Raw genomic sequence first — 14226 nt, 5'->3', positions numbered from 1 at the left:
ACAATATAATATTTAGAACATGTTTCGAACACCTCTTTATAGTATAGAGGATGGATGACTTTATACTATAAAGTTGCTTTTCAAATATATATATATATTTATGTTCAATGGTTTTGTATTTACCTAGTGATCCCTATTCCGCTACGGGGCAAGGGATAGATTCCTTCTTGGGCGACGGTTACGGTGTTGACATAGGGCCTGAAGATGGTTTTCCTCTGGCTATTAGCACAGGGACGGGGAGCTGGCATAGGGCTTGAGGTGATTTTCCTCTAACAATTGGCACATAGACGGGGAGTTGGCATAGGGCCTAGAGGGATATTGGACATTCACTAGTGATTACGATATATACGAGATATGTTTTGAGACATTGCACTACATGCTAGGTTTCGGAAAACCCATTTTATTTATCATGCTATATGTGTTTTCATAAAACCTGGAGGTTAGTATATTGATAATTATTTTATTATATATATATCAACTTGGTCCACTTATATTTGTTTTGCGCCCCCTTCAGGACTTAGAATGAAGGTATACAATTCCGGCATTCAGGCACTTCTGCCTCGACATCTTCGAGTCCTCACGGTGTAGGACCCATCCTCTTATTCATTCAATTTTATATTATTTCTTTTTAGTATTCTAGTTAGTTGTATGCTCTTAACACGTTTATTAAATGCATATTCATTATATTTAAATTTATAAGTCTTATTTATTCCTTGTTCTCAGCATTTGCATTCAATAAATGGCTTTCGTCATCCTCGGTGTCGGCCAGTATTTGCCTATCCTGGTGTTCGGGGAATATCGGGATCGAGGCGTGTCAATTATTATTATGAACTTTGGTCCACTCACCTTTTGTTTTGCGCCTCCTTTAGGAGTTAGAATCGAGGCATACGATCCCGGCGTCAGGGCACTTTCGCATAGGTATCTTCAAGTCTTCTCAATGTATGACCCATTTCTTTGTTCATACCTTTTTTATAATAATTCTTTCATAATATTCTTGATTAGTTGTATGTTCTGAACACGTTTCCGTATTTGCGCATTTCTTTATATTTACATATTTTATTTACTTTCGTTTACCATTATCACTTGCATGCATGTTAAAATGGATTTGTCACCCTCGGGTGTCGCCCAACACGTGTCTATCCTGGTATTTGGGGATATCGGGGTTGATGCTTGTTATTTTGTCTAAATGAGAGTCATGACCTAAGGTTGCCTAGGCGGGTTAGGTGAGCGCCTAAGTGGTTCTAAGAACACTTTCTTAATTTTTAGACGCATAGGAATTAATCACAACGATAACTAACCCGATTTTTAGAACATTCGGCAATTGCAAGCTTTGGCAGGTTTGTGAGATCCATGGACATTGGGCCTCTATCCCTACCATTAAAAGATTGTGAGATCCAATCTAAAAGAATTTAAAAGGCAAAAAGGAAGAGAGTTGGCAGCCTTATCACTCATTGTTTTCGAGGTTTGACTTGCACTTGGGAGACAGACAGTGTACTAGGCAGCGAGTGAAAATGGAGGGATCAGACTCTGGGATTTATGGGAATCATCCGTACGCCCCGAGGGATCTAAAGCTACCCGGATTCGTACCTGGATTTCTCTCACAGTCCACCATTCTTGGCATCTACGGCGTCTCCTCCCTACTCGTCGTTTCCCTCACCTGGCTCTTCTCCGGTACTCCTCCTTCCACTCCACTTCTTATCAGATCCAAATTTTATTCAGCTCAATTCATTTCACTTCTCCGCACGTTGAAATTTGCTCAAGTAATTTGATGCGTGAATTGGGTTTGTGTACAGAGCACAGAAAGTTGAGCCCTTTGAGGTCCAAAAAGTTCATATTTTTTTCAACTTTTTTGTATGATTGCAAATTCATTGGCTTGATTTTTGAATGTGGCGATTAAATATTCTACCTTAAACCAATCTAAAGTGCAGAATGAGGGGATTCGAATTCGGGCTCTAGGAAATGTGGCTATGCCTACTTATACTGTTATTACTGATTACATCCGCTCTAGCCAATGTAGCTACACCCGTCTGTGGTGTGGTGATTACTGGTTGTTAAAACTTGACAAATCTCCAATAAGGAAAACCGAATAATTCTAGTGTGGCATTTTAGTTCTTGGGTTCGTTTTGGATTCATGCTGTGTGCTTGTTGATTTGATGTTTTCTACGTTTTGGCATTGATAATTGAATGCTATGTAGCTGTAGATGTTATAGTTTTTGTTTAAGTCAATAAATTTGACATTTTGAGGGAGACATAGGAATGCCTCAATCGACATGTTTTACTTTTTGCTATGTACCAGGGAGATCACCGAGGAAATCGAAACTTGATAGATGGCTAATGTGTTGGTGGGCTTTCACCGGCCTTACGCACTTGATACTCGAAGGCTATTTCGCATTTTCGCCTGAGTTTTACAAGAATAAGACTGCTTGTTACCTGGCTGAAGTTTGTAAGTTCTGTCTCACATTCTTTCTTAATCTACAAGATTAGCATTGGATACAATTTGCGCAGTTTTATAACTACTGGGGCTTGTTGGATTATATAGTTCTTATGCTGATAGATAAAAATTGGCAGGGAAAGAGTATAGCAAAGGTGATTCAAGATATGCAGCTAGGGATGCAGGGGTCGTTTCTGTCGAAGGATTAACTGCAGTTATAGAAGGTCCCGCTAGCCTTCTTGCAGTGTAAGATTTTGAGTTTTGAATATCACAAAGTTTATATGCTGTGCAATGCAAAATTTGATATTCTGAACACGATTTCTGATTCTCGGCAGATATGCAATATCTAAAGGCAAGCCATATAGCTACATACTTCAGTTTGCCATTTCATTGGGTCAGCTCTATGGAACTGCTGTATATTTCATAACAGCCTACTTGGAAGGTGACAAATTTGCTACAAATTCGTTTTACTACTACGCATACTACATTGCTGCAAACGCCTCCTGGGTTGTAATACCGACGCTCATTTCCATCCGCTGTTGGAAGAAGATTTCTGCAGCAGTACAAGTTCAAGCCCAAGGCCAAGACCAGAAAAAGAACAAAACTCGCTGAGCTTGACTCCAGATCATTAACCTTTTAAGAAGATTTTTGTGGTTTCAAGTTATGTTTGTTATAATGGCTTCATTGAAATAATTTTGGATCATGAAACAGTCAATCAAGTATTTCAATCTGTAAAGATGATATTTTTTTGGAGTTTTTGACCCCAAAGATTTACAAACGATGAATGGTTTCTTGCACTGAGATTAATTGGTATGGATTTGATTGTTTGATACTGCTCATATGTTCGGAATCAGCGATAGGAGTAATCTCTTATGTGTGTTCGTAGATTTATTACATTTTTATGGGAAGGATAGGTTCATTGTGTTAATTGACTAGGTACTTTAGTACCTATGACATAAGCGAGTGCCCTTGTTTTCGGGGAGAAACTTGCATACCACCAGGGCCCTATACACTCGTTGCGTGTATTCCCGGGGCCACCAAGACTACCCTGTTCCAGGAGTTGTGTCATAACCATATTTTCTCTCCTTCCAGAAAGCAATGAGAGACAAAAACCATGGACCTCATGACTGTAAATCGCAGTTGCTGTGTTTTCCAAATGTGCAAAGAGTTGTCGTCGTAGTCCTGATTCATTGAGGGAAAGGACTAGCCTAACCTCAGAACGTCACCATGGCGTCCTAGATCAATTATACAATGTCAAGTGTTTTAACTTTCTCGCATGTTATTATATTATTGGTCCAAGACACTATTGTAATCTCCCGGAGTTTCATGAAGTCCCTCTCCTTGTTGAGAGACTAATGTGCCTCTAACATCTGTGTTCACATTAAGGAATTTGCAATTAACTCTGGTGGCCTGTTATCGTATAATCACGGTTAAGCGATCAATGACTCCAAGTCTGGCGGGGCGTTATCTCATGATCAACGGTGGTGGTTACATGTCTGAACTATTTAGGGGACTTTGTTTTTTCAATGGTTTGATCCATTGATCCGCAACAAATTTAGAAAATGCTAACTAACTATAACTTAACAGCTGAGAAAATCAGGAACCTGAAAGAATGCAGCTCCATAGAACTGAAGGTAATCTCCTGCAAGGATCTCAGTGCCTTCAATTTCTTCAACAAGCTGTCCGTCTACTCTGCTATCTCCATCTTCAACGACGAAGCAAAGCAAGAAAAACAGAAGAAACATCTGCAGCAGCGCCATAAGACCCTGGTTGATAGAGAAGGGGACTACAACCCTGAATGGAACCACACAATGCAATTCGACATGAATGACGTGTGCCTGGTTGACGAGTTTGATAATTCCCTTGTAGAATTCGACATGCAATGTGAGAGCGTCATTGGCAAGAAGAGCATTGAAAAAATCCGGGTGGCGGACTTGATCGATGACCAGTGCAATGAAGCAGTCCGGTTTGTGAGCTACCAGTTTTGGAGTAGCCCTGGTAAGCCTAATGGGGTCCTGAATTTTTCTAAGGTGATCAAGGACAATGATAAGCTTATATTTATATATATTTTACATCAAATTCACTTGTCTTTTCTTAGTTAGTTCCTTATATTTTTGAGCTATTTACTTTGCTTTTGTGTTTTGTAGGATTTGTCAAACAAAGAAAAGAAAAATAGCACAAGTGGGATTTTGAGCAACAAATTGGTCAAAACTGCCTGGGCAGATCGGCTGACTTTGGAAACAAGTTGCGAACAGCTCAAAATGAATTATAGAATGGGCCTTATATGCTTGGAAAGCTACAGATGTCTATTTTCTGAAGCATTTTGCAGATTGTTAATATCATTTTTCTAGAAGAAGTTATGGTCGTTTTAACATTGAAAGATTCATAAGAGACTGAGCAGTTTGTAACTGCAATGAAAGCAATAAACCCAATAAATCTAGCAGCCAAAACTAATGCAGCCAAGAACAAGTCAACTGACACCTATTCAAATATAAGAGGAAATGAAATTAAAGATGAGGATTAAGAGGGAGTAATTGGCATAAAGGCTACCTAAAGAGTTATAATTGTTTTACCATTTCCTCTCACTTATAATCATCACTAAATGGCTATTAGTGTGTGAGTTAAGGAGAAGAAAATGGGGCAGCTAGTTAAAAAGGGAAAAAGGCTGTAGGTTGCAGGGCATGGTGGAAGGATAGAAAAAAAAAATAGAACAAAAATAAAAAGGTAAACAAAAGGCGAGCTGATGGAAAAAGCAATAGAGAAGGAAGGAGGAAATCTTGGCATTCTCTTCTTTCGGTTTTATCTTCTCAAACTCATGTTTTTCTTTTGGTTTTATTTAAGGATTATGTGTAACTAATTTTTAGTAGTTAGGGGCTGTTTTGAAGCTCCGAATATGATTGCAAGTTTGTTATGACATTTCGTTTAAATCACTTATATGAATGAATGAAAATTGGTTCACTACTTATGTCAATGATGAATTCTTTATGTGTTTTCTACGGATGCATACTTAGTAAGCATATCTAGGATTCTAACGCTATGAATATGTGTGTGCCTGCCCTTGTCGAATGAGGACCTACATAAGTTCCAGAGTAGTACTTGTTAATTGTGATTAACATGTGAACCAATTTTTAGGATAAGTAGGACAACGCTAGTACTTACAATGCCTTGTGATGACTCAAACTCTTTTCATTCTTAATGTTCCTACTTGTTAAATCTATGAACACGCCATTCTAGATTGCATGTTAGGGACTAAGTTAAGTTCAAAATGTCATTCTCTTAACATACTACATAAGAAATAGTAATAGGTTGAGTTCTAACATTGAGCCAACTTGAGCATCTTCATCCGGAAATAAAAGGAATTTAAATGAAACATAACATGTTTGCATGATTATTTGGTGGTGGATAGCAATTTCCCTAACTCGTTTTCTTAACTTGTGAACTACAATCTATTTTTATTATTTAAAATCTGTTTCTGTCCTGTTTTTGTTTGATTTAATTTAAATAGAAAATCAACTCTAAAAATCACAAAAATTTGTGTGAATATAGCTCTGTGTATCTAGTGTCTTCATATAAAATTTTGTAGACTTTGGATAAGTGTAAGTCAGTCTAATAATTATTTTTCGGTGGCTGGTCAGTAGGGACAGCAACCCAGTTTTTGTGACATTTTAAGTAATTGGATAAAACAATCTTCTGCGGGAAAGACCCTTCTTTTCATATGCTACAATTGACAAATCTTAGTGTTAATAAGGAAAATCAATAAGACATTTGTGTGCTACTTTGTAGTGTGCTTTTAATCTTATCAAATTTTTGGTACCATTTCGCCGGGGATTGTTATTTCTAATTACTTATTTTTCTATTGTTTTCTTTTCTTGTCTAATTAGTGTTTTTGTTTTTTTATTTTTTATTTCAGGTACTCTTCGTAGTATATGCATACTCGAATGTCCAAGAGCATTGATCTAACTTCTTACGATCTTGAGCTTGACACTTTGAAAGCTTCAGAGAAAAATTAAGCAGAAGCATGCATCGGTGTCTTTACCACCATCTTCTCCACCACATTTGAGTTCGGAAGAGGGGGAAAAACCACAAGAAGACATGGCTGATAACCGAACTTTGAGAGAGTTGGCAATGCCAAATATGGATCAACAACCATTGTGCATCACATATCCAAATGCAGAAAGGATTTAAGCTTAAATCCGGCATGATTCACTACTTGCCTAAGTTTCATGGCTTCTCAACAGAGGATGCCAACAAGTATCTCATGGAGTTTCACGTGGTACACTCAGGAATGAGACCAGCAAATGTGGATGAGGAGCAAGTCAAGTTGAGGGCATTCACATTTACATTAGAAGCTAAGGCAAAGGAGTGGCTTTACAATTTACCTCCAGGGCCAATGAACACATAGAACTAGGTTAAGCAAGTATTCTTAAAGCAATATTTTTCGGCCACAAAAGTTGCAAGCATAAGGAAAGACATATGTGCAATCCGACAACAACATGGATAGCCCTTTGGAGATTACTATAAGCGGTTCACGCATTTGGTTGCATCTTGTCCTAATCATTAGATTTCAGAGCATCTTCTAATACAATACTTTTATGAGGGATTGTGTGGTACTGATCGTGTAATGCTTGATGCAGCAAGTGGAGGAGCATTCATGGACAAGACACCAACTAATGCTAAGGCATTGCTAAAGAACATTGCTGGCAACACACGACAATTTGGAGGGAGAGATGAGCTACCTCTTAAGAAAGTTAACGAGGTAAGTGCTAATTCTAGTATTGAATTACAATTAGCTAACTTGACTAATCTTGTGCAACAGGTTATGGTGACTCCAAAACAGGTATGTGGTGTATGTTCAATGATGGGACATGCCACGGACATGTGCCCTTCGTTGATAGATCAAGGTGGTCTTGAGCAAGCTAGTGTGTTAGGAGGGTTTCAGGGGCAACAAAGGTAAAAGTATGATCCATACTCCAACAACTATAATGCGGGGTGGCGCAATCATCCATACTTAAAGTGGAACAATCAAGATAACAGACAATAATTTGTTCCCAACAACTATAACTGTCCACCTGGCTTCTTTCAAGCAAGATCGTAGGCACCATTTCAACCTCAACAACAAGAAGCTCCAAGTAAGTCTCTTGAGGATTTAATTGCTTCTTTAGCTAACTCTACTCAATCTCATCAACAAAAAATAGACAAAGCAATTTAAAACCTTGAGCGCCAAATGAGTCAATTAGCAAGTTTGATGGAGCAACAACACCAACCAGGAAGGTTGCCTAGCCAAACCGTGGTGAATCCAAATGCAGAGCAGATGAATGTTGTGACTTTAAGGAGTGGAAAAGAAGTTTTTGAGCAGCTGAGGATGCAAAAGAAGACTATAAAAGATACAAATGAGCAAAGAGGACAGCTCTTAAGGTGTTAGAGAGTGGTTTTTATTGGCCTAGTTTGTTTAAGGATGCGTACGAGTTTTGTGCAACATGTGATCGTTGTCAACGAACAGGTAACTTGAGTCCAGGAAATCAAATGTCACAAACTCCTATTTTGATTGTTGAGATCTTTGATATGTGGGGCATTGATTTCATGGGACCTTTTCCATCTTTAAATGGTTTTCTTTACATTTTATTAGCTGTGGATTATGTTTCTAAATGGGTTGAAGCTAAAGCCACCAAAACTAATGATTCAAAAGTGGTTTCAGATTTTATTAAGACTAACATCTTTGCAAGATTTGGGACACCTAGAGCAATCATCAGCGATGGAGGGAGTCACTTTTGCACTAGAACATTTGAAGCGTTGCTTAGGAAGTACAATACATGCACTGCCTTTTTTTTAATTAGTAATGTATATTCATTAGTCAGGATCAGGCTGTAGTTTTGGTGTCTTCTTGACAGGATGACTGAAGAAGCTTCCACGCCCGCCACTCGCTCCGCTCCGGAGAATTTCTTGTGTCATTTGTGTGAATATAGATAGCGGCATACGGTGGATATAGTTGTGACTCACTCCCTTCTCAACAGTAAAGATCTTGTATGTCATTAGTTATATACAGTAAAATATCACGCAGTTGTATACATCCAACAAGAATGCGAAATCTTCCCTCAATATGTCCTAAGAGAGTTCTAGAACCATGAGAGTTAAGAAGCTTTAGAATTGAATATGGACCTAAAGTATACAAAATGTTTTGAACTAGTTGGTAATTAAGCACACCTAACCACCCACTTAAGAAGAGAAAACCCCTTTGATTAGCAAAGGAAAAGAAGTCCCACCATTTTCAAAGGAACTTCAATGCTTTTCTTCCATTGCGGTCCTTCAAGAAAAGTGAAATCTTCTTTTCATGCGCATCACCAATAGTTATTGTAAAACTATGAATGTATCAAACCAACGGGCTACTTCATAACTATGAATATAAACCGCTTCTGATAACATTTGACAACAAAATTTACAATAAAACACTTGAAGTTGTTGTTTAAACACTTTTAACCAAAACGCTTACAAACAAAAGTTTTTTTTTTTTTTTTTACAGAAGAAGTCGCGAATAAGCATTTGAGCATAACTTAATTTAAAGAAGTTGATCCAATTATTGCAAATTAAGTCAGGTTAGACGCGTTTGAATATAAGTCAAATATTAATTAACTCAGAGTACATCAACCTAGGCAACGCTGTTATGGTGACTCTAGTACTACTCTGGTCCAAAGGGTGGAGTTGATGTTGATGGAGAAGCATATGCACGATGTGAACTTATATGATGATTGTAATTTCACCAAGCCAATTAATTAACTTATATCTTGATCAACTCATATGACTTTTGATCATGCCCATTCAATTTATTGAAAAAGAATCTCAGCAAATGAACTTTAACCGAATGGTTTATGTTTAATTGTGTATTATTAAGTACAATTAGGAAGGTACATTTAGGGTTTAGTTTCTTGGCAATATTCTATTAGGAGATGACCTAATTGTGATTATATATGCCTGTTTTTTTTTTTTTTAACAAACGATATTATCTATACTAAGGAGTCGGAGAAGTGGGTTAAGTCTCACAATGGGCAAGCAATAATATTGTTCAAATTCACCTTTAGTAAGAATCTAACATAATCCCCTTACTTACAAGTGAAAATGAATATTATTAGACCACATTGTTTAAACACTAATTAAGTTATGAAAGAGCTACCCTAGCTTAGCAAATAATATCAACTTGTGTTGTTTATTTAATGGAAATAATTAAAGTAATTTGGTGTTTTGCTTTTGTGAAAGACAGCTATAAAACTTCCATTGTTTGTTCAGTACTCTTTTCCTTGCAAAGGAAGAAATCTGTCATGGCTTGAAATATTCCATCGTCCAGGTCTCCAGAAGTAAGAAAAGGGACCAAAAGGACCAAAAAACCCTAGTAGGGTTTGGAAATTTAAAAAGGAAACAAAACACATAATCAACAAAGTTCCGAAAATAGCCTCAAAACTTAAAATACTGTTTTGGGATGGTAAACGAAGAAAATTGGCCAAATCGCCCCTACGTCATAAGCGAAACTGGTGATCAGTCATGTTCCTTACGTTGTTCCTTTCGAAAAATGTATTATGCACCCAATTCTAACGCCGGAACCCAGACCTGCACTCCCTGAGTTTTGTTGCCAAACTTACGCTTGTCGAGCTCCTCTTCGATACGCTCAGCCATCCGTTCTACATCAAGCTAGATATTGTTGATGTAGATAAATTAATTTTAAATAAACTTTCATCGCTATGATCTCAAGTGGGATACTATGTATAAAGGAGTCTAAATTATAACTTATATACGTCATTAGACTCATTACAAGTAGATGGTGATTTGTCAATCTATCAAACAATGGTTGATTTTGAACCGATGTCGTATATAATAGAACTTCGAATTCCTTTCGAAGTACAATAATTCAATATTTTCTTTACTCTAACGTTCACAATGTACTGATGACATAGTTGCAGCGTGTGAAAGGAGACCATGCATAATAAATAAACTTAACCATAAAAGTCATGAAATGCAAAATATTATGTGCATTAGATTAGATTAGTATACGTGTGTGTGCGATTGATCCTATCATTCATCTATCACAAACTCTGATGTTGATTTCAACATAACCATTACCCAAGGTGCATAATCAAATTTCTGCCAGAATAGCAAGCGATACAATCGTCCTTCAAAAGAGAAATCAATGACAAATGACCCTCGCTGTTTATCGTAAAATTGATTTATTCTTTATTTCTTATTGATCAATATATATTGACTTCACTTTGTAAACGCCACCACTCATATTCAATTATTTTATCATGGTAAATTAATTTAAGATTTACTTTTTCTTTATAAGTAATTTTTTTTTTTAAAGGCTGCAATCCACCATTTTGGGAGTCGGAAAGACTCACAAAGGCATTTCAGCCTCCCCATAGCCATCATCAGGTGATTCACCAATGTTAGGAATTGAATTCAGGATGTGCCGTGTGAAATACAGGCTTAGAATTCGTTCCCAACTACTGATCCACTCCCTGGTGGTTTTTATAAGTGTTAAGTTTGGTTTGTATACATGGGCATAACGCAACATGCATTATAATATGTAGGATTATTTCAGTACATTCACATTCAGCATGCACATAACTCATATAACATTATTGCATTTTTTTATGCACCTAACTCCAAAACTTAGTGCCTGAGCAACGAATATATAGCTTCACTTTTTTCCTCCATTGAATATTACTTTTCACTGGCCGCTTTACTTAACTCTCACCGTCCAAAGTCCTTTTCATTACCTTTAATTTCTTAGCACCCTAATAAAGTGAAATATTTACCCCCACCTGGGAGATTTTCATATCCTCAGAACCACTTTATATATCCACCAGCATGACATTACTTAGTTGGCTAATCGCAGGGACATAATCGTCTTCAACCATTAATTAACATATGTTTTGTGCACCTAAAGTAACCATCGTTATCAAGCTTTTTCTCCAAAAAAGTCGATCGTACGTCCCACATTTGTCCACAAGTCGTGTACGACGAGGATGCATGGTTCCACTTGCGTAAAAAGATCATGAACTCCATGTGGCACACAGTACAGTGCTACAAGAAGCTTCCGTTTCTGATTTTGTTCTAATTTATTTTTCTTATTTTTTCCTTTACACTTTCACCCCACTCCGTCACCAAAAAGTAGAAGCTTTTTGCTTTCTATATAAAGCCCCCTAAGGCTCTTGTATTCCTTCATGCAAAATAATCAAGCTTCCACCACATTCTTTCTCTTGAGCATCTCACATTTCCTTAAATATTATTTCTTCAAAGGGTTTCGTTCACTTGAATATATAGGGTTTCCTTGCTAACTCAGTGCAATTGTGACTAATTAAGCAAGAAAATAATCATGAAGAATAAGGCTTCTGTTTTCTTGAAGCAGATAATCACATTGTTGAGCTCAATAGCCAAAGCCAAGTCCCTCGCCATCAAGAGCAAAACCAGCGCCGCTAAAGCTCGCCTGATAATGTTTTCATTGGTGAAGAACAAGAAGGTTTTGATGGACACTGTGTCGCACAAGATCCACAGCCTATTAGGTCACGATCACCGTGATCAAGAGGAGGCGGAGGAAGGAGACCAAAACAAGGCGCTTGTTCTCTACAATGCCATGGCCAATGAGTACTCGCATACAGCTGGTACTTCAAGCTACATGCGAAGGTACAATGGTGAAGATGAGGAGGAGGACGATGACGATGATAAGTACCCTGATCTCAGGCACTCGTTGTTCGATGAAAATGAGAACTTTGACGATGTCAAAGATGGCGGGTCTGTGATCGATCTGGTGAAGAATTCCAAAGAGGAAGGACAGGATTTCAAGCTGGAAGACGAGATAGACCACGTTGCGGATTTGTTCATTAACAGGTTTCACAAACAAATGCGCTTGCAAAAGCTTCTATCCTTCAAAAGGCATCAAGAAATGCTCGACAGAAGCGTCTGAATATTCTGACAAATCAACACAAAATAATTACTATGTTGTTTACATTAATTAACAAGAAGTATTGTTATTAGCATTCCAATAGGAACATATCTTGCACTCTTTTTTATGAAAGAAAACAAGAAAGGCAAGAGTGTAAGATGAGTATTTTAGAGTACTTATAACAATTCTCTAATTAATTACATGTAGGATGAATCGATCGAACCGTATTATTTGCCATCAAACAGGTTAAACGTATCTGATTTGGCTATCTCATGCATCTATTATTGGCCCAGCTTTTCAGAAAATTTGAGCACGGCTGGAAAGTGCTTAGGGCTCTGGGGATTTTTTTTTTCTATTGCCTTGTAATTTTACAAGTATAAATATCGCTGTAAAGCTGTTAGTAATGTATACTTTTTGGAATGGAATAAAGGTTGGGGTTAGAATCCAGTGCGCACTGCCACTGCTAGATCTGGTAACGTATGCATGTCAAGTCGTTGGTGGTGCTTTACTTCTTTAATTTTTTCTTCACCCAGCTACAAAGTCGATCGTTGCGCTACTGCCAACAACCTTGGTAGTGGGGTGCACCATATACTTGTAATTAACCAACTTTAGTCTTACTCAATATATAATAAAGGTTTCCTCAAAAAAAAAAAAATGTAACAAAAGTTAGATGCACACGTTTTAAATAAGGTGATAAACAAATGGCTTGTGTTTGTAAAAACTATACACACAAATTAGTTGATGTGTGTTGTTTGAGACGGCTCAACCTAAGGCCTTAGACAACAATTAGAAAGAGGCCACCCATGCCTGCCCGATACAATATTTAGGGTTAAGTTCGGACAACTACTCAATTTTCACTGAAGATTCAAAATTGGTCCTATCCTTTTAAAAAAATTAAAACAACTATCAAATATTGATGATGTGGACAATTATTAAATAGATTTTTTACTCTCAAGTCATCTATGGAGTTTTGAATCTCCAAATTGACACAGTTTAGCTAAACAAATGTATAACTTAACTTTGCTAAAAGAAGCCGATTTGAGGAATTATATCTCCAAAGACAACAATTACTAGAGACAAGTTTAGTATTTCTTCGTTACCAAAAAAAAATAAAAAACTTTAGTATTTGTTCACCTCATCATTTAATACTAGAAACATCATCACTTAGAGTTGGTAAAGTTATCATTTAATGCCAGTAACCTAACGGGTATCTAACTTTTCAAATGTTAGGTAGTTATTTTAAAGTTTTAAAAGGTTGAGAGATTAATTTGGAATCACTCCAGAAGGTTGGGTGCTTATCCGTGCTTAACCCTAATATTTATTTCATGGTTGAGCAAAAACAATTAATATTTAAAAAGGAATAAAGTTTAGTTGCAAGTGCTAGATTGTGATCTTACTTTTTAACTCGCTACATCTCAACTTCAAACCCTCTCTCCTTCCCTTAACAACTCAGAATACGAATATTGTTATACATAATGAAAAGCATGTATAGAGCTGTTTTAACGATGAGACTTTTTTTTTTTAATATGTGGCCCAATACACAAGCCTTGTCATAAGGCGGACAACGAGTTTATACTTTAAGGTGTAGTGATGATATCTCTGCTTACCAATGTAGATGGCCGAAAGAAAATTGAAAACAGTTTATGCTGGAAAGCATCACAAAAATCTCCGCGGCAGTTTCCTCTCTTTTATCTTTAAAAGACTTTCATGGTACGAATATACCATAGCATTTTGTATCGACAATACAATGACATGTACAAGTTTTCTTTTACATAGACATGATGCGCGGAAAACAAGTTGTTGTGTCGTGATAAGTTTTCAGTTGATTTATAATTTGGGTTGATCCAAGCCCGCCAAGAATTTGGGT

General features: G+C 37.1%; 2 protein-coding genes across 2 annotated transcripts; both read left to right on the top strand.

The window, feature by feature from the left end:
• Window positions 1-1447: 1447 nt before the first annotated feature.
• LOC137737502 (probable 3-beta-hydroxysteroid-Delta(8),Delta(7)-isomerase) lies at window positions 1448-3270 on the top strand. The gene is made up of 4 exons (XM_068477004.1): window positions 1448-1671; window positions 2297-2443; window positions 2569-2677; window positions 2767-3270. The coding sequence occupies exons 1-4, from the start codon at window positions 1512-1514 to the stop codon at window positions 3041-3043; spliced, it is 693 nt and encodes a 230-aa protein (XP_068333105.1). The 5' UTR covers window positions 1448-1511; the 3' UTR covers window positions 3044-3270.
• Window positions 3271-11673: 8403 nt separating this feature from the next.
• LOC137735972 (uncharacterized) lies at window positions 11674-12790 on the top strand. The gene has a single exon (XM_068475323.1). It carries the CDS (start codon window positions 11793-11795, stop codon window positions 12378-12380), a length of 588 nt encoding a protein of 195 aa, XP_068331424.1. The 5' UTR covers window positions 11674-11792; the 3' UTR covers window positions 12381-12790.
• Window positions 12791-14226: the final 1436 nt, after the last annotated feature.

The sequence above is a fragment of the Pyrus communis genome, chromosome 6 (assembly GCF_963583255.1).
Source record: "Pyrus communis chromosome 6, drPyrComm1.1, whole genome shotgun sequence".
NCBI lineage: Eukaryota > Viridiplantae > Streptophyta > Magnoliopsida > Rosales > Rosaceae > Pyrus > Pyrus communis.
The sequence above is the reverse complement of the archived record's forward strand: the minus strand, read 5'-3'. Positions and strand labels throughout refer to the sequence as shown.